The 23,890-nt window shown below is 43.5% G+C and overlaps 1 protein-coding gene across 15 annotated transcripts in view; it reads right to left on the reverse strand.

Moving 5' to 3' along the window:
- Positions 1 to 477: 477 nt before the first annotated feature.
- CAPN6 (calpain 6) overlaps positions 478 to 23,890 on the reverse strand; it is a 61,664-nt gene continuing 38,251 nt past the window's right edge. For all 15 annotated transcript variants that reach the window (XM_021269322.4, XM_005015202.6, XM_021269327.4 and 12 more), the window contains exons 6-14: positions 23,486 to 23,678; positions 20,318 to 20,511; positions 18,479 to 18,556; positions 17,056 to 17,248; positions 14,388 to 14,510; positions 12,518 to 12,720; positions 11,748 to 11,869; positions 4,600 to 4,736; positions 478 to 3,965 (exon numbers count right to left, since the gene is read on the reverse strand). In XM_021269322.4, coding sequence (XP_021124997.3) covers positions 3,783 to 3,965; positions 4,600 to 4,736; positions 11,748 to 11,869; positions 12,518 to 12,720; positions 14,388 to 14,510; positions 17,056 to 17,248; positions 18,479 to 18,556; positions 20,318 to 20,511; positions 23,486 to 23,678 — 1,426 coding nt within the window. In that variant the 3' untranslated portion in view covers positions 478 to 3,782. The remainder of the gene's footprint in view (positions 3,966 to 4,599; positions 4,737 to 11,747; positions 11,870 to 12,517; positions 12,721 to 14,387; positions 14,511 to 17,055; positions 17,249 to 18,478; positions 18,557 to 20,317; positions 20,512 to 23,485; positions 23,679 to 23,890) is intronic.

A 23,890-nucleotide genomic window follows, 5' to 3' on the forward strand; every position in this document is an offset into this window, starting at 1 on the left:
GGGGCCGCAAGATGGCGGCCGCAGCGCCGCCTGTGGGGCCGTCGCGTAATGGCGGCCGCCCAGGCGCGAGGCGCGGGCGCCCCCCTGCGGCCGCTGGCGGGGCGGGCTCCAGCCGCGAGGAGTTCCTCGCCCCGCCGGGCCCCGCGGGTGCCGTGGAGCGGGCGAGGCCTCCGGCACCGACCTGGGGCGGCCGCAGGGAGCAGGCGGCGCTCCCCGCTCCATGCCGCAGCCAGGGGAGGGGCCGTGTGGGGTCGCCTCGTCCAGCCCCAGCACGGCTGCCGCGGGCCCCATGGCCGTCACCTGGCTCCCCTCCCGGGCCCGGCTGTGAGGCGAAGGGCGCGGGGGAAGGGGCCGAGGGGCCAGAGGTGTGTGCATTTCTCTTCCCCGGCAAGCCATAAACGGCGTGGGGGGAGTGTGTGTGTGTGTGGGGGGGGGGGTGTCTTTGAAAGCAAATGTTTCGGTTCAGAAATTGACGCGTTTTTGGTTTGTTAACCTTTTATTTAAATCTTTTCGTATTGAAAAATAAAGGTTGAAATGAAACATTTTCAGACTATTTCCCTCTCTTTTAATTGAGGGGGAGGCAAAACCCGCTGCTGAAGGTGGCCCGAGTGCATAAAAATGCAGCCAGCACAAAAGCAAATACCTTCGTTTTCCCACTGAAAAATGCTGCCCAGCTCCGATAACGTTTGATCTTATATTCCCGTATCTGTCTGAAAAAGCAGTTGTTATCTCACACATACCTGGCTTACCCTCCATGTAAGCCACACTGTGTGGCAAGACGTACAACAGGAGGAGCCCCTCGAGCAGTGGCTGCTGGCCCCTGCCCAGCAGCGGGTCCCCTTGCAACCTGCTCCTGGCCTGGCCTTCCTTGGGATCGCTGCCATCTCCCACACACTGGGGCAGAGGGAGCAGTAGATGCCTCTGGAAATCCAGCAATGCCAGTGCCCGAGGTGAATCAGCTCCTGCTGGTGGGCAAATCCTGCCTGCTCCAACTACTTCCAAACATCAATAACTGTAGAAGTACAGAAAAGCTCCTTGGTATCAGCATTGCTCAGGCGGTTCACAGCTACAAGTCTGGGTCTGGGCTACCTTCAGGCAAAGCCAAGTTAACAGAGCTCTTTTTCCAGCCTGAGCAGCAGTGGTGTTGTAAGGTCCTCTGCCCCTGTGCTACAGGGATGTCTTGAGCTGCCATAATTATCAAAGTCTAAAAATGTCCACCTCTACTCGCTCCACCCTGACTCCCTGCCTTGTCAGTCAGCCATACACAACAAAGAATTGCTGGTCAGGCTCCCTCTGTCTCACTGATGCTGGGGACAGCTCTCACACAGATGCTAGCACAGGGTGGTGGTGCTGGGAGCCAGAGACCAGGGCTATGGGGCTTGCAGCAAACAGCCAAGCAATCCCCCTCGAGCTAGGAGGTGAGATGGCTTTGTGCTCTCGATGAGCTCAGGCAAGCAGTCTCTCTCAGACAAATACTGCAGCACGAAGGCATAAGCCTCTGGCTGAGTGCAGGCTGAGTCGTTTCACAGAGGGGTAAGCAGCCTGGCCATGCTGGGTGCTGGCTCTGACAGGAACCTTCTTCAGGCTGAACACTGACCCAAATCAATCAGCTTGTCAAGCCAATCCCTCCTTACTGCACCCATCTCATAAGGAACTGCCCCTGGAAAAACGTCTGTCTGAAAAGGGGGTTATACAGCATGACTGATTCTGCTCTGCCTTAGTGTGCTCCCCTGCTCACCCTGCTGCCCTGTGATTCACTGCATGAGGCTTGAACCCTTCTGAACACCACAGCAAGGTGAGGCCTGCAACATCTCTGCTGTCCTGGGGCAAGGTGTGTCTGATGTGCTGCAGTCACCCCTCACACCATGCTGCCCAGAGGCAGAGTTACCACGGAATAAAATAGTGTGTGAGGAAACGTGAGGTAAACAGGTCGTAATGCGGTGGTAGGACAGCCCAGACTGAGATGCAGCTCCCTGTGTGTCTTGCTCAAGGCCTGGTCTGTGTGAGAAACTTCATGCTTTTTTTTTTTTTTTTTTAAAGAAATGCACTTTACAATGGTATCTGAGAGTAAGCGACTCTAAAGCCAGGAGTTTACAGAGAATTACACTTGCCTGTGGGGCTGCCAACCACGTGTAGTTCCCAGCTGACAAATGCTCTGAGTGCAAAATGGCTTGAGCCCAAGCTATTTAAAAAGAGAGCTGGAATTAGGTACTTGGTACATGCAACTAAGCTGATGGTGGTATTATATCATTCATAGCCTTACATTCCAGCCCAAACATGTCAGACAAATCATTTTCCTCCCACAGCAATGATCCTTTTGGAGCCCTGAGGAGACTTCAAAACCTTTTGTGAAAACATTAACTCTACTGGGTGGCATTTACAAATTATAAAAATGGCACAAAACGACTGAAGTGGTTATGAGGTACAGAGAAATCCAAGTTCCCTGGCTGTACAAAAGGCAGAATAGTCAGCTTCACTTTCAAGACCAAAATTTGCAACCATATAAAATCCATTTCTGAGAGGTCTGACACAGTGAGCCTCTTTATACTGCCACAATCACTGCACAGCCTGACAGCACAGAAGCGGCTGCCCTGAAGAAACCCTACTGCCAGGCTATGTGCAAAAGTTAAAAGGAAGTTTGTACCCAAACCCTGCTTTGAAGAAAATCTGAACAATACCTGTCCTCCACCATATGCAAGTTAAGTTTTATCAAAGATGCCAGCTCTATCAGCAATAAACCTATGCAAAATTTTAAGAGAGAAAAACTAATACCTGCCACAGCATGGTATCTTTGTTTGACACACCCATCCTTGCCATGACCTAATTTTGCCCTCTTTGTATCTGGTGCTACTCATCACATTTAATGAGGAAAAAGGATTGTTACTCCATTTTAGCATTGTGTGGATTAAACACAGCCTCCTTAGCAAGGGGGCTCCCATTACTGAATTTGGCCTCTAGGCAAAGCCACAGCTGAATTGTGAAATGCCCTTCCCTTGATTAAATATATCAATTCGTGAGTCACCAGCTTGGGGTAGAGAATAGAGGAATATTAAGAGAGCCTCTATGCAGGCAAACATGTCACTACGAGACATGCCCCTCTATTTTAACGTTGCCATGGCATGCCTGGTCTTAAGACCTAATGCCAGAACTCCTTGAGTAACGACATTTTAGCCAAAGAACAGAAATATCTGATCTGTAGCAATAACAGTGAAATTTATCAAAAAATATCTCTGTAAAGGGGAAAAATTTCCAATCAAAGCTCAAAAAAAAAAAAAAAAGTCTGGCAGTGGACAAGGACTGAGCCATGCGAGTCAACCTTGTGCTCAGAGCTCACCAACCTGCTGGCACGTGGCCCTGGAGATGCAGCCATCCTGCCTCCAGTCCCACTGCTGAGAGCAGATAGTGACGTGCTGGGAACCTGTGGGGACTGTCACGTGTGCTTCCAGCTTACGTGTCACAAGCTCCTGAAGGATGCTGCTGAGGAAGATGGTCGTGAGCTCATGTCTTAATGAGGTCATCTGCTGACAGTTAGTTTGGCCCCTCTTTTATTGTGCTTGTTGTACCATGAACATATATATGTATATGCATAAATATATTTTTCTCCCTTTAAAAGCCTCTCCCCCCATTACCTGTGATAATGGAGAGTTTTAAGAGGACTATTTCTTTTTAAAGCGACTGTGATTATGTGCAACCTTTGCTTCCAAGTCATTCACACAGAAAGCACAGACAAGCCCCCCTGCTTCGAGGTGACAGCTCTGTCTGGTTCTGCAGGGCTTTGGTATTCATAGCTCTACGAGGTCATCGCTGGAAAAAACCTTGACGGTGATGTGACCTGGCACCTCGTCGGCTTCTTGGCTGCCTCTCCCTCGGAGCTGCAGAGTCTGCTCTTCTCTGGGGTCACTGGGTGAAGCTGCCAGCAGCGCCTGTCCAAGGAACTGGTCACACAAGACATTGCTGTTCCAGACCTAGAGACAAGGGGACAGAAATAACCCCAGCTGAAGCACTGCTCCTCTTTCACACTTTACTCAAAAGGGTTGTGCTGGAGGAAGGTCAGTCTCATTAACCCCTTGGAAGAGCAGTGAGGAGAAGGCGTAAATCTAAATTTAGCTAATTGTCTAGTGAGCATGTGGGAAATTCTGGATTTGCATGCTCATTTACATATGCTATGCAAATAAGGAGCTAAATGCAGCTTATTGCTTTCTAGGTCACAGCCTGCCTAGAAGAGGAGTAAAAATTACTGGTTTGAACTCATCAGCAGTACAAAACCTACCCAGTCTGCCTGTCTGTGCCACTCTGCCTGCTTGTGCTCACCTCTGCAGTGTCTACAGCACTTTTCCTCTGTGTTAGAGCTAGGTTCACTCTGCCAGAGTGCTCCTTAAGTGTCATCAGTCGCTGTTCTATGGAAAAGACCGGGGCTAGAGAATCAGTTGAGCAGCTAAACAGCATCAGGACAGTAAGGGGGGCAGCAGTTCTCACACTTTTATCCTGGTTATCAGTCATGTGAAGGAAGAATCCACACCCATCACGCCATTCAGACCAGTGACAGCGTTGTGCTCCCCTGCCTGTCTCTGGCAGCCCGCCCCATGTGGTTTGTCTCACCTGGACAATGATGGGACTGTCGATGTTCTTCCTGTAGAAAATCACTTGTGTGTTGAAGACGGCACTGGTAGTATCGTGCTGTACAGGAGAGCGCACTTTCTGGTTCTCACACTTGACAAGCACGTAGGGATCTGCTCCTAGAACACAGCAGCACGGCCGTTAGGACACAGAATGGCAGCTGAGACCCAGAAACCCAGCAGGAGCAACGTCCTCCTGGGCTTGGCATCACCACTGCTAGTAAGCATGGGAACAGGACAGCAGAGCACATCACATCCATACGGCTGGTTTCCTAACTGGCTGAGGTGAAATACCTCATTTATGTCAGTAACAACTAGATGCTCGGAGCTGGAAACTGAGCACCATTTGCCAAGAAACCAGCTCACGCTTTGGTTGGGATTGCGATCTTCCCATATCCCCTTGTTGTCCATCCTCCTGGCTCATCTAACAAAGTCTTCCAAGTGAACTCCCTGATGCTGCTCAAGACATAAGAGCCAAAATGCATCTGCACGTATGTAATCTGACTTGTAGTTCGGGCTCCTGGGTCAAAACAGAAGGTTAAAACTTTTCATCATCCACAATTCCTAAGGAGGACAAGGACAGGAACTGCACAGAACTGCTTTTACATCACTGAGTGCACATCTCTGTGCCTAGCTTTAGAGTGCCTAGCTTGAAAATGCTGTCTACTGCATCCTGATATGAGCATTAATGTTAGGAGGTAATTTTCATGAAGCAGGTGCTCTTCCAAAAAATAAAATATTGTCAAAACCCATAGGAGTGCACTGGTTGCAACAACATTTTCTGTAGGAAACTGTCAAAGCAAGTCCTCCACAGTTTCTCTTAACTCCCATGAACCTGATAAAATTTCTTTGGTTCTGTCATTTGGGTCTATGTTATTTTAGAGTTTAAATTACTATATTTGTATCTATCATAGGTCCCAGTTAATATTTTAAATTACACTTTAATCATACGTAACCCACTGAGAAAAGTCAACATTTTCTAGAAATGCTTTGTTGTTTTTACCTTGAACATTTCCAGTTTGTTATAAATGATGTTTTCTTTCCATTCCAATGGGGAGCAAGAACTGATCTGGAAAAAAACCTGCTCTTACCCCGAAATGGAAAAACCACTCCACTTTCTAATTAACTTTAATTAAACACAGGCGCTACATTTTTTTTTTATTTTTTTCAACACAAGTATTTCTATCTATTCCTAGTGTTAACAACAGCATATCTATTTTTCCCACCCCCTTCTACTTTGTGATACGGATTTTAAATAAAGTAACTGAGTGTGCGTAAGTGCAAGTCAGACTCGTGATCGTTTCTTACACACGTTCTATCCCCCATCTACTTGAAAATGCCACCACTGGAATGACAGCCATACGGCAGCACGATTTTAAGGCAGCTTTCATTTTTAAACAATTTATTCCCCGTATGATTTTCCTCAAATGCATCACTCGCTTACAGGAACAGATCCTAACAACTCACACAAGAAACCACATAACAGCTACATCCAAAACAGAAGGAGCTCCTTCCACTGATGAGAAGGAAAAAGATTTTTCCGTATGTTGCGCTGTAATTACACCTGGCCAGACACGTGGCAGGCCTGTTACCCTGACAACATATCACACTTCCTACAGCAGGTAGCAATGCATTGGCTTTTCTGGTAGGCAATTACTTTCTGTGTCACTGAACGTGTGGATTTAGCTCTGGGGCACGAGGCAGCACCACGCTGTGTAATCAGTGATGGAAGAGCTCCACCCTCTGCAAAGAGATTTGGAAAAGAGATCTGAATAAAAAGGGGTCTTGCCTGAGACAGCCACAGGCTAAGAGCAAAGCAACATCTCGATATTAACAGTAATCAAGAGACACAAAGGATAAGAAGTGGTGGGGAAATTGTTGGGCTTTAAGAGTTAACAGGTAAATTTGCTGGACTGAGAAACTATTAATGAAAGGACTTATAAAGGAAAAGGAAAGATGTTTAAAAGAAACATTTAAATTCTCAGAACGAGATGGAAAAAAAGAGGGAGGTAGAAGAGGGACACGAATGGTACCTGCACAGCACGCCCTCACGATCACATTGCTGAACGGCCAGTTGTATTAGGAGGGCTGGCCTCAAGCCCAGAAGAAGAAGTCAGAAATGGGAGAGCTGCACATGTGGGATGGAACAAGAGGTGTTCTCAGCCACAGTTGGTCCAGTTCTTTGCAGCTCCATGCCTGGTTTATGTACAGGATGATGACAGCGCAGAAAGGGCTACTAATGTGGAAAAGCAATATCCTAGCATTCACCATAAGCTGAGCAGGGAAACAACTGGAGCTGCTACTCTGGCAACTGTTCTGGCAGAGAAAGGAGGACTCGGTTCAGTTCTCAGTCACACGTGATTCAAGCTGCGCCGTGAGCACCACAAGGTGCATGAACAGCACCTGCATAAGCAGCTGTTCCATCTCGCTCCTATGGCTACGATGCTGTATTGAGAAGTTGTAGGGAAGAACAGCACAAGAAAAAGCTGCAGTCTGTGAAGACCAGAAACACATGAGCAGTAATGACAGTTGTCCTAACATTTCTAAGACTTAAAGAAATCTATGCACAGTTATCTAAGGCTAACATATTTTTTGGCAGGGAGGGAAGGGGAAGATTCGGACTAAAGCTCTAACATCCACATCATTCAGCACTGTACATAACACAAAAGGCTTTCTTGACAAAAAGTTCTCATAGACGTTCCTGCTCTTCTCCAGACAGACTGCTCCTACGGGTATACCAAGCATGATGACAAACCCAGTCACTAGAAAAAGACGTGGGCCAAACACAGCAGACAGTGCTGAGACATGAGGGCTGCCTTGAAAATTACAAGTTGTTCTGCCTTCTGCAGTTGAGTCCTTTTTTAGGTGATGCCTTTTAGCTTCTCCTGCAGTATTGGTAATAAATGGGAGTATTTCCTCCAGTATCGGCAAATTCCCTCCCTCCCTGCCTCCTCCATTTTCTCTCCCTTTCCTTTCTTGTGCTTTTGCTGAATATTTACCAGCTGCTTTTTGCCCTCTTCTTCCTTCTATTTTCTCAGACTGCTCCCAGGGCAACCACCATTAAGGGCAACAGATTATACCCTTACCAGGAATGTCATGTACCAGGGATCACAATACCTAGCTTAGAAAAGAAATAGCAAAATGCAATTAAACGTGTGAATTCAGCCTGGAATTCCAGTGGAAAAACTTAATGCAAAAGACGATTTGTTCCGGAAGATAAACTGTTAGGAATAGAGTGTGACAGACAGTAGCAAGAGCAATTTTTAAAACAGACTTGGGAATGTGAGAGAGAAGAAGTGCACAGCACTTCCCCATCTTCTTGCAAACCTGCCACCGTACTTGGCTCGCAGATAGCTGGATCAACTTCAGCACAAGCTAACTCAGAGAGAGGTACTTCTAAGAGAAGCAGCCCATATGCACTGATTCTAGGCAGCTAGAGTCATCTGTTACTCTTGTCAACAGCAAACCATCTGTTACTTTTTCCAGACGGGACAATGGATCACAGACAGCAGCAAGGAAGAGCTTTCAAATAAACATTTCAAATAGAGATTAAACAAGCTTCCTCTGGCAGGGAGCAGGGTTCTGATGACAACCAGTTTATGAGCCAGGCTGGGTGTGTACTTGCTGTGCAATCTTCATTCTCCTCCAGGAGTTGCTCAGAAAGTTGTGTGCAACTCTCAGATGACAGTGACGGGCATATGTGATGAACAGTTCATTTAAGTCTAAGCTCCCTCTATCCAATATACATCAACAAAAGGTGTTCGGGTTCCTCTTACTTTACACAGCCACATATACCGGTGTCAGAGTATAATGATATTCTGGTGTTTTCAGGACAGCTTGTCACAGACATGTAATGAGATGTCTGAATTCTCACAGGCTCTAGAAAGAAATACACCTTCCTTCGTTATCAAGTTCTGTCTTCTCTGTGCTGAGGGACGATAGCGATGCTTCACACAAATCAAGCAGGGAGCTGGACAAGGGGGAATACAGCTGACTGATGACAGACTGAGCAGAAGAAAAGCAGCAGCTTGAGAGCTGAGATGCTGCAGATCAGTAGATCGAGAAATCAAGAAACCCTTGTGAAAAGCACAGTGGGGATAATCTGACACAGCAGCTCACACGGAAACAAGTTGCTATCAACCTTTGCAGCCAGAAAATGAGAAACCTGTGTGTGAGGCCCTCTTAGCAGCAAAGACTACCACTTAATCTCCCCATTTTCTACTTGAATAAACATTGACTGTGCCTAACCTGAAGGGAAACCTCTCCTTGTCGCTCCCAATGGGAGTTTCCATGTGGCCTTTTCCCTCATCTCACAGTACCTACTAGACAGGAGGCTGCTGCTGATTTAAGCCTAGTTCACATCAGGAAATGGTCCTGGTGGAAGGTAAAGCTGCAATTTGGTAACTATCCACATGACTGAGGTCTAAACTCACTTGTGAGATCCCAGTGCAAAAAAGTCTTTTTTGAATACCTGGCTGCTATTTCTCCTTGAGATAAGCATGGGAAAGCGTCCAGATGTGGATTCGGAAAAGTCAGAGAGAAAGAAGCCAAGGAGGTGAGAGATGATAATGAATTGAATTATTTTGTGGCATTATTAGGAAACAATCTCAGATTATGGGATATTTAATGTCACACATTGACACATCACTTCCTAGTGTGTATTTACAACCCAGCCATACAGTGTGCTCTGGTGAATTTCTGTATACAATGTTTTTAATCTAAAATACAAACAAACAAACAAACAACACCAGAAAACACCAAAGAAGAGAAATATGTGCTATATCCAGCTTTTCACATTACCAAAAATGGGCGCCAGTATCAATCAGGAACTTTGCCAAGCTTCCCAGCAAGGCGCCCTTAGAAGGCAGAGTGCCAGTTATGGGTGTTAGCCTTGTCACTGCACAGCTTGCTTTTATTGTGTAGCAGAAATGTGCACATTTGGCTTCATGATTTTCTTATTTATGCACTCTACCAACTCCATTTGTCTAAAGGTGCTATAAGAAGTGTCATTCTGTAAAACAATCTATCAATGTACCCTGTGAGATGGAGATACTTATAGAAAAAACAATGCTGATAAGAAACATTCAGAAGAACTCAAGACAATAGGGAAGCTGCTGGAGTGAATCATCTCAGCTTTCCTTCAGTGCCCTATGAAGAGATGGGATTTGGTACCACAGAAAGAAAAAAAAGAAAAACAAAAGCTTTTACTAAAAGCTTTCCCTCGACAGAAAAGGAAAATATTTTAACTTTGTTGGTGAAGATTTACTCAAAGACAAACAATAAGATACACTTAGGTTTTGTGTTCAAATTTTGCTTATGTTTAAAGAGAAAATCTGTGAGTCCATTTCCTACGTACAGGTCTTCCCACAACAGGTTACCTCTTCAGTTTTGTCAGGGTAATCGTAAGTCCAGCACTGGGTGCTGAAGATGCTTCTGCTCAACCTGAATATGTGTGGTAGCACTGAGTCCTAAAGGTATTTGGGGGTGTGCTGTACTTTAGAGTATCTCTCACATGTTGTTTTTAAGTTTCATTTGTATATTCCTGAGCTCTGTGTCACAGTGCACCCAATCCAACAATGTTCTCCAGGATGAAGCTTGCTCTTTGGCAGCTGTAGGCAATTGTTTTTAATGACCTTGTCGAGATTGTAATTGTGCTAAGGATTGTGAAATGCTAAGGGAGGAGAATTGGCTTTAATTGCTTGATTGCAGGGAATGTTAGAGAAAAATCTTCAAGGAATTTTAAACAGAGAAAAAAAAATCTTTAAAAATGAAAATGTCCTTCTTAGGGCAAGAACAAGGACACACTGCCTCTTTTCAAAGCACTGCTCTGCTATTTCCTTCACAGATAGCCCCTCCAGTCTCATCCACCCATCCTGCCTTTCTGAGATTGTGGAATTACAGTGCTTATTTAATTGAGGTGTTTGTATCTCGTGTTTTTCAAGAGAAGTAACAAGAAAAATGAACTAAAGCAATTTCTATGTCTCTTCCCTCTAACATTCTTGTCCCCCTTAGAGGGACAGGAATGTTAACTCTTAACAGAGTTAAAGGGTCTTGCACGGTGAAAAGTGGATTCACTCACTGTTCGGTTGGTGCCAAGAACAACTATGAAAAGGAAACTGCAACCAAATCGCAGCCATCTGGTAGGAGAAGTTTTACAGCTGCTTCACGAGGCTGAAGATGAACTGTACTACAACTCTAAGTCTAATGACTTCTCTACCACAAGGAGTTAACGAAACTGAGTTCCACTGTTAGCGTTAGGTCAGAGGTTGGACTCGATGATCTTGAGGTCTCTTCCAACCTAGAAATTCTGTGATTCTGTGATCTTAAAGTAAAGAGAGATGAATAGTTATCTGGAGCAAACACAGCCAATGTTTCAGCAGACTCTTCAGTTTCCTCTTCCAAGATTCCTGTAGTATCTCTGCCCCTTTGTTTTCCCTCCTATCAATCACTTACTGCTGGATGTGTCTGACTTTTTCTATTCTGCTGGCCATGGAAAGTGAAGGATGACATACGGAGAGTGGGAGTAGAAAATGAGGAAGCAAATAACAACTGGACAAGTTTCCAAATTAACTGTCAACATCAAGTGCCATAAAGACATTTTAGTGTTCCTATTTCAGGACATTTCCTTTGACATGTAGACAGACAGTCCAGCACTTGTTATTTAACCTCTCCCTCTCTTAGTTTACCTAACTGGAAAGGGTTATTTGAATAACATAATTTCCTCCCTGAAGTGCTATTATGCCTATGGTAATGAAGAGCAAAGTGCTCTGAAGGTCTTGAAATACACCTCAAGAGTCTGTGCTATTCAGCTGTCTCCCTGCATGTTTTAAACTTAGAAAACAGATGTCCCTGAAAGGCCAATTTCTTACCAACCCCTACAAAAAGCTTCTCACAAGAGTCTCGCTACTATTATCGCTCTTGACCAGCATAGATGACACATGACTCTTGCTGTTTTACATCATCTTATTAATCGGAGCTCTCCTTTTGAGAAGATTTTACAATGAGTTGCAAAAAATTCCCACAAACCTTCAGTTTGTTTGGGTAACTTCTAAGTGCTTCCATGTCAATTTAAGTCAGCTTTGGAGGACTGATGAAGCTCTTTCCACTCTTCTAGACTCGCTTTACACTTACCACCTGATCTATCTTGCTTCTGTAAACCTTCTGCAGAGTGAATTTTGATTTGGGTGATTCTCCGTGGATAGCCACAAAGAAGACTCCAACATGTCATTTTAGGTTTATCGTCTGTCAGCTCTCTGAAAAATCAAAGCAAAGTAATTGAAGCAATGAATGTCAAGCAAACTATCAATAGTTGCATAATTTTGGCCTTTTCAGAACTTGAGATTTGTTCGAGTTTGTTATACAGAAGTAACACTTACAAAAATAAAATCAAAGCAAACCAAACGTATAGCATCCCTTGTATAACAGTTACACAAAAGTAGCAGGAAAAAAAATCTGAAACATGGAAAAAAATATCAAAGCAAGACAGATATTCAGTGGATCTGATTTCAGCAAGCAGTAGTTCTGCCTTCACAAATAACCCCTAGTTTCAAATGAGATTGGGTAAAGACAAATCGTATCAACTGTACCAGCAACAACCAGTGCTCAGGGTTCTGATCTAGAACTTGAGGCAACTACAGAAACCTGACTAAAAGGTCAAAAGTCCCAGACTCAGTTGTCCTTGGGTCTCTAAGCAAAAATGTCCTGAGCACACACAAATCCCAGTGAACCATCTGGAGATTCTTGGAGGTGACCCTGACCATCTCAAAGGCCTAATTCTGGAGTTGCACAGAGATACCTGCTAGTGAGTCAAGGACACTTGAGGGCAACCAGACAGCCATTTCTGAGGAGGTGCAGCCAATATAGGCAAAGGAAGATCTCACACAGCTGTGAGCGCAAAGTACCTGAGTTTTGACGGCACATCTGTGAAGAGTCTCAGGATAAACTTGGTGGTGATGCCAGGAAGATACGTAGTTGGGATAAGGACGTAGCGGCCTTGCTTAAGGATCCTTTTCAAGAACACGGTGCGTGTGTTGATATATGGAGATGTGGCCACTCTCTCCTGCACGGTCAGGTTGTGTATTCGATAGCTTCTGTTATCCTCTACCTACAGCCACAGAGCAGTAAAGGGATTGATTGAAGGAGGGATTATCAAGAGACAGCAGGCAGGACTTTCCTTGCATAGCACACAGCCTTTTATGGGTAGAAAAGACAACGTACCATAAAGGCAAATCATTTAACCACTGAAATTATGACATGGGCATGGTCCTGATGGACAACTGAGTGCTCTAACTGCTAGTCCACACAGGCTCCCAAGCAGTGCTTTTCTGCACTTCACTGTATTGGTGTATACGTGTATATCCTTAAGTGGAGGTGACAGTTTGGGACAGGCAAAGACATGCACCCACTAGCAGAGACATAATGCTACTGCAGAGTTTTGAATATTTGCAGAGATGCACACACACTCCAGACTCCATCTGCTAAGCTACGCTGCCGTCTTAGAGGACGATGAGATTCATCCGCCTACTTTCTCCAGCATGTAGTACTCCACATGTGAGACAGAGCATTCCAGCCCTACATAGCAGGCTCTTAATCTAGGGTATTTGAACTGATGCACACAGCCATATTTTCACCCTCTATTAACGTGCTCTTCAGGCAACTAATGTTTGCCACAGCACAGTTAAAACATTAACCTATTCTCCTGTAAGCAATGGCCACTCTATGTTCTTTTGCCGTATTTTGTCTTCTGATTATTTAGGCCATGGCCTTATGAAGACCCTCAGCCATGCTAATGAGTCTGGTGGTTTAGAACTTTTCTGAAATATCAAATTATTGAACAGAAATAAAAGATAGAGTACTGACACTTTTCCAAAGATTCAATTTCTTTTCCAAGCCTTCCTAGTAATTAGATATAAGATAGACATGACAAAGGCACAGGTAGATTAACTTTCTGTTTCAACACTTTCTGTTTCAACACTTATCAATATTATTTGCTTAACAGGGTGATTGTCAAACATATGAGTGTGGCACAGGTATCAACAGCTCCAACTGACTTAAAAATTGACTGTTTTCTGACATAGGGCCATAGCCTCAGTGCAACCCCACTAGCTAAAGAGGTTACAAAATAATCCCACTCCACAATGAAAAAGCAGACACATAGCAGTTTCTCTTGCTTTCCTGCTTCTTTTGGTTCTTGTGTTTTCATTTTACACAGTTTGCCCTGTGAGTGCAATTAAATTACTGTTTGGGATCCCTTTGGCTCCCTTTCACATATGCTCATTTCCTACTCACCACTCCAGCTTCTGAAATCACTCTTGATTCTTTTGGCCTTTCTGAGTCAGAAAAGAAAAACTGCAGACTTTTAAAACTCATTCACTTGGCTGTATTTGCTGATGAAATTCAGGCAGGAGCCTCCAGTGAGAGGAGAATGTATCCTCATGTATCGAGAGTTAATATTCTTTTTTATGAAAATACAGTCTGTCTCCTCAAAGCTTGGAATAAGGAAAAGCACTTAAAATTCTTTTGCAATAGGGAATAATGATTTATGCTCCTTTAGTTCAAATACAGTTTGAATTGAACTAAATTTAATATCGTTCAGATAGTCTGTCTACTGTCAGCTCTGGTGACAACGCAGTATACATGCAAAACCCATGTGGAGAGGAGAGCCAGACCCTTCCGTGATAACCATGCCTCTATCTGCCAAATACCTCATTTGCCAGAATGAAGCCAGATTGCTGAGCAAACTCTGAACCAGTACTGCAGATGGCTGCCTACCTTGAATATTTCAAAACCAATTATGATGTTTTCTCCTTTCCCTTCTTTCTTGTACCTGCGCCGATCCTCCTGTTGTAATGAGACCAACACTTTGTCCTCCGTCTTCTTAACATCAAAGATGTACTAGTACCAGAGAGAAGACAAGCTGTTAATTCCTTAGGAGACTGAAAATGAAGCCATCACCAAGGAAATATATACATACAAAGGAAGAAACTGAAAATGCATTTGTGGGTAGGAGGAAAGTTCTGCGTATCAGATATTTTCAGCAAATCGCAGCTGAAAAATATTATTAATAATAATAATAAAAGAAAAAAAAAAAAACACAGGTAAGTCGCCTAACAGAACATGAGACAAATTACAAAATAACTGTTGAAGCAGTAGAAGAGAACAACTGCTGTGAAAGCAAAAGACTATCTTTTATTTAGATATACATAAATCAGAAGTAAGATAAAAAAATAAATCAACAGACTCTGGATAGGGTCTTTGATCATTCTGGATTCTTCTTTCAGCTTGAATATCTAACCAGGGCCAGTGACTTTCAAATATCATCTTTATAAGTGACCAGCAAACGAAGGAGTCTTCCAAATATTAGTTGTTTTTTTTTTCGCTGAATCTACTCTATCTAAGAATTAAACATGTAAATTCATTCACTCTTAGAGACTCATTTGGATTTTACTTTTTTCTTGCATACAGGGGGCAAATCAAAGTTGTTGGAAGCAGGGGAAAGGAAGAGGGTGGTATTTATGCTAAGTATGGGCAGATGCTGTTCAATCTAACTGAATTTCCATTCTCAAATACTTTTGAATGTGAAGCAAATAAGTAAAAGCATAAAACTGCAGTGGTGCACAGCTGGGTACTACGTACACCACACACCCTGATTTAAGCTGAAATTCTCTGACTAGCATGGAAAGAAATCTCAGCAGTGGTTAAACTCCCTGCTCCTCCAAGAGATGATGAAATCCGCTCTGCTCTGAGATAGGTACTGCCTTGGTTACTGTTGTGGAATCATCCCCTGTAATGACTTCACATCCCTCTGTGGTTAGAGCTCTGCAGAATAAGGCACCATCCTTCCCATTTCTCACCACTAACCCTCACCATCTCAGGCAGTTTCACACACACACACACAGAGGCACTGACCTCTGCCAGCGCTGGCCGAAGCACAGCCAGCCATTTTGGAAAGAAAATCAATAACTTCCTGAGCCTCTGGACTTCATTAATTGTTCCTAGGATGTACAGTACAGATCAGCCTCTTACGCACCTACTGCCTGCTATTGTGAGCTGGCTGTTACATGGTGCAAACTCAGTGCCTGTACACTTCTCTGTGTGCTGTATTAACACTGAGGCAGAAAAAGCACAGGACCCTGTAAGAGGGAGTCCTAGGGGCTGTAAAGAGACTCTGCAGTGGGAATCTAAAAATTCAGATAAAAACACGCAGCACATTTTTATTCTTGTCCCTTGTTGGACTGTATGCAGTGTTACCTTGTCAGACAGCCCAAGATGTCCCAGAGCAAATGGAGGTGTGGAAATGGAAATGTGAGAGTGCACGAGAGCTCTCTTGGTCTGATGAGAGGTGTGCAACTGTGATTATCTTTCATCTGATGACATTTCAGCTGTCCTAAGGGGTAGCAACTTGAAAATCAACAGGTGGCTGTAGGAATACATTTATACTTGGCTTAAATTCTCTTATTTTAATAGGAATTGAAGTGTCACAGTTTCTCTCGGTGCAGATGAACTTCAAGGAGGCTTCAAGGTCAGTCAGGGAGAGGGAGAGCAGATAGATGTGAGACCATCAAAAATTGCTCCCAACGGAAGCCTTTGTGAACACCTGAACTCCCTCTGGGAGCCTTTACGCAACCCCACACACAACAGGACTCTGCGCCTTCTCTCCAAACACCACTAAGCATAACCCTAACTGTAACACTAAGCTGAACCTTAGGGTGCCTTACATGTGCCATAGTTACTTGTAATGGCCCCAAGGTAACACAAGTGTGTTCCAGCACTGCTATTAAGAGCCTTTTAATCAACCATCCTGAAGACAACTGGAATAAAAGCTTCCATTGCATCAGGTGCTGTACTCAGCCATAACATGCATATTTTGTTCTCTGTGGCAGCTAAACACTTACAAATGAGACCCAGACAAGCACTTGAAATACGTCCAGAATCATACATGGGAATATCTGAACAAAATCACCTTCTGGAAAGGAGGCACTGACATAAGACAGAGGAGTAAATAACTGCTTCTCCATCTACGCGAAAATGACAGGATGAGTTTGGAGTCTGACATTGCTCCCAGTCCAAACAGCAAAGGCTGCAGTTCTCCAATATCCTGCTATGAAAATTCAGGGGTGCTGACAGAAACTTCCCATAAGTGCAGAGAAGCAGACAAAGGAACATCTTTAATGAATCTAAGATATGTAGTGAGTTACGAGAGAACGGAAAGGTCAGTTTTCAAAACAGTAACTAAAGCAGTAACTAAAACAGTAACTAAAGTAGGTGCCAGATCTCTCTGGCAGTAGCCAGGGTTTTGTGTCTGAATTTTCATGCACTGAGTTGAAAATATACCCCCACTGAGAGGGGAAGGAAAGTGAGAAATTACATAAGAATGGGTGAAGAGAAAACCTGAATAGCTTAATAGTTAGAGCTAGGATGAGATTGAAGAGACTCCCACCTGGGGATTCTGAAGGAAGGTCTTGTTATCAAAGCATCCACCACAGCGATTTAGCAGGGGCTCTGAACTCTTTGCCCAAGCCCCGTGCATCATTTTCTTCTCCCAGGTCTTGTGGATACTGAAGTAGGAAGTGTTCACAATTCGGCAGATGTCCACATCAGTGAAATTCTTACACCAGTCCTCAAACGTCATCCTATTCCACAGGACACCAAGAAAATCATGTTTTGTTTTGTTTTGGGTTTGTTGGTTTGTTTGTTTGTTTTTTAAATAATCAACACTATTCACCCCAAGAGCAAAAATAACACATGAAATCCTTTGGTAATTTAAAAGTAGGCATTGCTCAGCTTTCCAGTGGGCAAACTGATTCACCAGAAACCTCTCCATGTGGAAATAGTTGTGAAGCCACAATCACACTACTTTAGAACTGTATTAACAAAACTGTCACCTCAGGGTGTCTGGTCAGCTCTGGATTTGTTCAGTTGCAGGACCTAAGCCTAAACGAAAGGTTGTATCTAGCAGTCCGGATTTGATAGCTTACAACTTGCAATGGCAGAAGAGATCATCTGCAACCAAAGCACTATCCACTCCTCAAGAACATTATTATGGTCCTTCTTGTTACACCTGTCTCTGAACATGACTCAAATGTGAGTACTCTGGACGTAGTTGTTATTTAGCACCATCTCAATGCTAAAACCTGTGCCCGCCTTGGTAACAGACCAGGCTACAAGTAAAAAAAAATCGCTCCCTCTTTGTAAAAGAGAACAGCTTGGTATCTGTGGTCTACTATGGTTTCCTGGCTTTTTAATGGCCCAGGACTAAACCCTGCAGGTGGCTTCTGGTTGCTGGTTCTGACAAAGCCAAGGAAACTGAAGACTTTCCACACTGCGCCTGACTAGCAGGTCTGCTGAAGACGTTGCTGGAATGCCTTGTTGGATCCAAGCAGGGTGGAAACAGAGTTCTAGAATTTCTCTAGAAAATGAACACACCTTTTCCACATGCTGGAAAGCACTGACAAACACCAATTGCTGCAATTGTATTTACAGACACCTCAGTCATCGTTGCCCTAGAAATCCTACACAGCAGTCAGTAAACAGAACTGATAATATTTGGCGTTCTGTCTGTAAATCAGCACGTGTTGCTTTGGATTATGAGGGACTGTCATAAATATATATAACAGATTTTGAAGGTGTTTGAAACTCACATTTACTAAGAACAACTCATTTTATTCATCTGTTTTTTAATCCATTTTTTTCCTGTTCTTCTGTCATCATTTGAGAGCTTAAAAGAAACAGACCTCGTGCTGGGACTGGATAATGCATTATCCATTTGGAAAAGTTGTTTTTGAAGCTGATAAATCATGGATGTAATGACAATTTCTCATTGTAGCCATTATCTGCAAATTCTCCATATAACTCCCACTCACCAGAACTCCCCATCATTCTCAATAGTGAGTCCCAAGCTCTTACGTTCTGCATTGCTGACTTTCTTCCACTCTTCAGAGCTAGAAGGCAAAACCAAAACAAACAACAACAAAAAAGATGTAGTGAATGAAAGTAAATACTCTCATCTGAAAGAATAATCTCAAGTAAAATTCTTTCATGGCCTCTTTTTTATAAAGGTAATGTTGGAATATTAAGAGGATAGATGATATTCAGGAAAAAAAAAGAAAAGAAAAGAAAAAAAAGGTGTGTGGCTTACAGAAGGAGTTTAAAAACATTAATTGATTTGAAAGCTACTTTAAAAAAGGAGGTGAATGGCAATGGGCACAACTAGAGCAGAACTTTATTGGTTTCTTTTGTCACACTCTCCTTTAGGACCATTAAATAACGGGTTTGGAAGGTATATGAGATTGACTCCATTTCCTAAAGGCCCTTAAAAGAAACCTGGATTCCCTCCTCAGGAACTTATTGAACGCTTCACTTAAACCAGATTATAATCTTTGTCTTTCAATCTCTTCAAGAAAAAGAGGCATGAGGGCTTCCTAGATTTCCCCAGAGAGCCTTTGAGAAGAAATTGTTGCAGTACATGCCTAGTGTCCAGTTTCCAGAGTAACAGTACAGTGCACAGACACTTCATTGCCTGCATTACCATGTATTCACATGCTCTGCATTGTTCCCCAAAGGGACATGCCTCTCTCCCCAGACTGCAGGGAGCAGAGGATCCTAAATGTAGGTGTTCTGATGCTTAGATCAGAAAACATGATAGAATACAACATGAGCTCTTTGTCTTATGTGTTAAAGGAAAGAAAAATGGAGCCACAAGTCCTCATTCCTTTTCTGTAAGTACTTGGAGGATAAAGGTGAAGGTGTTTGGCAGGAGGCAAGTGAGGTTGCCTGCCATAACAGACATTTTCTTTAACAATTTAGAAATTCTCAATTTTATTCTGTTAGGCCAAAAATCATAGTCCAGCATCAGAGTCCTCAGTGCTTCCACTGGAATGAGTGGCAGCTGTGCAAGACAAGAGCTAGAGCTTAAGTTAAACAAAACACAGCAACTCTTCTTGGCATTTTGTCAGCTCAGTATTTCATCTGAATCAAAATCCTTTTTGAATGTAATAGATTTTTGCTAGCTGAAGTATGGAAGATAGGAACTTAATATGCTGTTAAGAGCATTGCATTATTAAATACTAAAAGCGGCTGGTAAGCACACTGTTGAACTCTAACATCCTAATTAAATGTTTTTTGTGAGTTAATTGTCAGCAATGGAATACAACCCCTTCAGCAATCATTTCCAACTCTGTAGGGCTGCCTGCTAAGCTCATGGCCCACATTAAAACTCAATGTAAAATAATTCAAGAAGTTTCAAATATGGCATTTTACATTATGCCATATGCCATTATGGCATTTTACATATGACATTTTACAGCATTTTTCACCAGTCGCTTCAATTAGCTAAGAATGAAAGACTCATACCCTCCCCAGTAGCTACCAAAAACAGATGAGAAACTGAGTCACAGACAAACCCAGTGGTGAAGCTGGGAACAAACCTCATATTCTTGACTCATCACCTTAATTGTAGGCTATTTTTCTACTCATCATACAGTGGGCCAGAAGAATGATGTATACCAAGGTCCAGAAAGTCATAATCTCTATGGCTGCTCCCAGATGCGTTCATCTGCTCACAGAATGCTGTGCTTGGGAAGAGGCAGCACAAGATTTCAGACATCTCTGAGTACTGCAGGCTGACGTTGCGTCTCAGCGTTTAACTTCTGGTGGCCCTAACCACAATTTTGTTTTGTTGACACTGGATTTGCAGCACTTACTTGTCACTCCAGGCACCATTCCACTCTTTCTTGCCCCAGGGATTCCTCAGCCTGATCATGAAGAGCTTCTCTGCCTTAAAAGAGAATGTGAGCCTTTCTCCAAGGTGCAGCTTCCGAACTGCAGTCACTGAGTAGGCATGACCGATGATGAGACCCATCGCTGTCTCCACCTCATTGGCACTGCCAGAGGAATCCTGTGGCACCAAAAATGACAATTAACAAAAAAAAAAAAAAAGAGAGAGAAGTCAGGTCATTGAGGGCATCTGCCATCTACACACTCAAGTGGTAGGATGGGGAAGATTTCTTTTTTTTTCACACAACAGTGCCTTCTCTTGCCAAGTGCTTTGATTACGCAGGGAACCAACAGCCCCGGGGCTCAAACTAGCGGTTTGCTAGTCTTGTCCTAGCTGCGGTAGTGCCAGGCAAGTCCCAGGAGACAAGCCCAGAGCCTAGAACGCTGCCTGCTATGGACATTGTCTCTTCCTGGCCTCAGAGAGATAAAGACTGGCTGATGGACAGGCTTTATCAGCCCTTCTGAAGTGCTGTCATCTTCACAGAATGGCCCTCTGGATACCAGTGACTATGCTCGGATGTAGCACTGCCTGTTTGTGCCCTCAGCTGGACACTTTGTAGGGCCTAAGGACTTACCCCTGAGTCCAGTGCCCATTTCTGTGTTGGGGTGGATTTGATACCCAGGAAGTCACTGCACTATCTGCAAGGATAGAAACACGAGGCGCAAGCAAGAAAGCTTTGTAGCCATTTATCAGACGTGTCCTTCACATCACTCCTGATCTTTCAGGCCTCTCATGCAGCAACAGGCAGATCTGCAGGCTTTCCTGGAAGATTTGCATCTGGATGTGTTAAATAAAATTCCCAAGTACCTCTAAAACCAGAAAAGCAGTATCAGACACAGGTGCTGGAGCTGCTCAGAATGACGGGCCCTTTACAAAGCTAGTGCAGCCGTGCTTCTGAGCAACACATACCAGGCAGAACAGTGGAAAAATTAAAGCTGTGCCAGTGCTATAATGCTGCTTCCGAGGCAGAAACAATGCCAATGGGCATGCCTCTGGATTCATCACATCCTATCTGAAGCCAGCATGGGCAACTTTGCAGAATCTCTCTTGCCTGTATGGGGCCATAACCCGCATACCTTAAGACATTGAATTCTTGGACAGCAAGAACAGCAGATTCAACTCAGTGCAGATCCCCACGTATAACTTGTAATAATCTAATTAAGAGTCCAATGACCAAGCAAGCCTTTGCTCTGGTGCAGAGAGAAGGAGTTATTAGAATTATGAACAGCACCTAGTACTATCTCCAATATTTTTATCCATTTCAAAATTTCTCTGGTCTAAACAGACAGGGTCCTTCTCCTCAGGGAGGCATTGCGCTGAGACAAAACTGTTTCATCCACAAAAATAAGAAATCAGAAAAAAAAAGTCAAAAGAGAAATTTCTATCAAATCAGACAAGACATGCCCTTGCAAGTGTGAGACTCTCTCCCAGACCTCTCTGCCTTTCACTGACAGCGGCTCCTAAAGAATCAGCTCATGTGTTACATCAAGACTGGCTGACATTTCCAATGGGTTTGGGCTTTCTCCAATGTAACACTTTCGCTTACATTTTTCACAACTAAAAGAGTCCTTCACAGCGCAAGAGTCTGTAACCTCTCCTGCTGCCTTTATTATCCCCCAGGCTTTTCCTATACTGCTGGGTTGCCTTTCCCACTTCATTCTGAAACCATTTATATATTTATTTTAATGAGATATTTAAATATCCGCTGTCTGTTCAAATTTCCAAATGTTGAAGCTCAGGGCTATTTTGCAATCCAAGGAAAATGATGACATGTTTGTAAGTCAGCAATGAAGCCACTTGAGTATTAAATACACACAATGAAGCATGCTAGATGGAAAGTATAATGCTGCTATCAAAAAGTGATAAATGCAGGTGAGTCAAGCCAAACCAATATGAACAGCCCTTGTGTAATCAAGCTTAGAAGTAACTATGTTTAATTTGACAGGCAGAAGTATAATGCCAGGAAGAAGCGAAGGCATTACAACTGCCTAATTAATTGCTTTTTAAATTACAACTCCCTAGATTTTGTCTATCCCTCACCAGACCTGTGTTAGGAAACTGAACTGCCTCAGCATTTGGGAGCAACCTATCATCCCATAAGCACTGTTAATAACCATCACACCAGTAAGTATGGCCTGGTCCAAGCAAACCAGATGGAATGAATTATTTTTAAATACAAATTCAGACCTCGTGACAAAGGTATAAACACCAAAGACCTAGAAGAATTTGTTTCTGAGCTGTTGCCTGTTCTGCTGGGAGGAACAGTTCAGGCCTCCTCTTCTATCCCAGCAGAGTTCTCTGTTTCAAGTTGATCTCCCACAAAGTACCAGGTGTTCCTCTTTGGTACCATGGTACAGGCACAAGGCAGTGCATGGCCAGGCCTAGCTAGACAGATGATGTTCTCAGGCACCTCCAAACACGGCTGATTTCCTGTTGTTGTAGGTAACTGCACAATGAATGCAACACTCGCAAGACTTTCTGAATGAACCAATGCCAGGGGTCCATCAATTTAATATGGATTTAGCAATAACACTACGGATTGCAAGGTAGGAAATAGTTAAGCATGACAGCAATAAGATCTTTGCTTTAAATTCCCCATCTGTGAGACAGAGTGCTTAAGTGGCCAAGCTAGCTCAGCCTTTCAGCCCAGCTCTGGTGTTCCACTGACTGCATCCTCACAAGCAGAGTCAGCAAGTCCCAGCAGCTTAGTGCCAGGAGAAGTGTTTTCTGTAAATGAATTTCCTTAGGAAATAAAGAAACTGAATGCTGCCATCTGGCCTGTAAATTAGGGCATTCTAGGTGGATTAACCTCGGGTCAATACACAACTGTGACCATTCAGAAAGAACGGCATTCCAGATCCACAGTAGTGTGGCCAAAAGCACAAGTGGCTTTGTGGTTTTATGATTGTATTTGGTGGCTCTGGAGTTGCACTTAGCTGAGAACACTGTCAACCTGCTAGTTTTCTCCACACAAAGCTTTTCCAAAGCATACAGATAAAGGGCGCACTCAATATACTTATGCTACTAATACTGTTTTTTCCAGATAAGAAAGTTCATTGAAATAAACTTGTAATATCCAGATCTCCATACTTACCGTGATGAAACAGCTGATCAGCCCGCCTCTTTTATGCACTTTCAGCAAGTCTTCAAACAGTTTCATCTGCTCGGAAATAATCTCACTGTATTTGCCCTGTACCAAGTCAATAGATTCTGCCACTGCTCCAGTGAAATCCACAATTGCATCTGCAGCACTGCCTCCATCCAGGGCTTCATAAGATCCAGCCAGCCTAGAGGTAACACAGAACATTCTTATTCACCAAGTGGCTGTTAGAAGTACTCTAATTTGGTTTGAATGTAGGTAATATATTTGTGGCTCACCAGGGAAAACAAAACAAAGCAAAACTGCAGATTGCAGATAAACACTTGCTAGGAAAGGAGTGGAAAGATCATAGAATATCATAGAATCATAGAATATCCTGAGTTGGAAGGGACCCTTAAG

Source organism: Anas platyrhynchos, chromosome 10 (genome assembly GCF_047663525.1).
Source record: "Anas platyrhynchos isolate ZD024472 breed Pekin duck chromosome 10, IASCAAS_PekinDuck_T2T, whole genome shotgun sequence".
Lineage (NCBI taxonomy): Eukaryota > Metazoa > Chordata > Aves > Anseriformes > Anatidae > Anas > Anas platyrhynchos.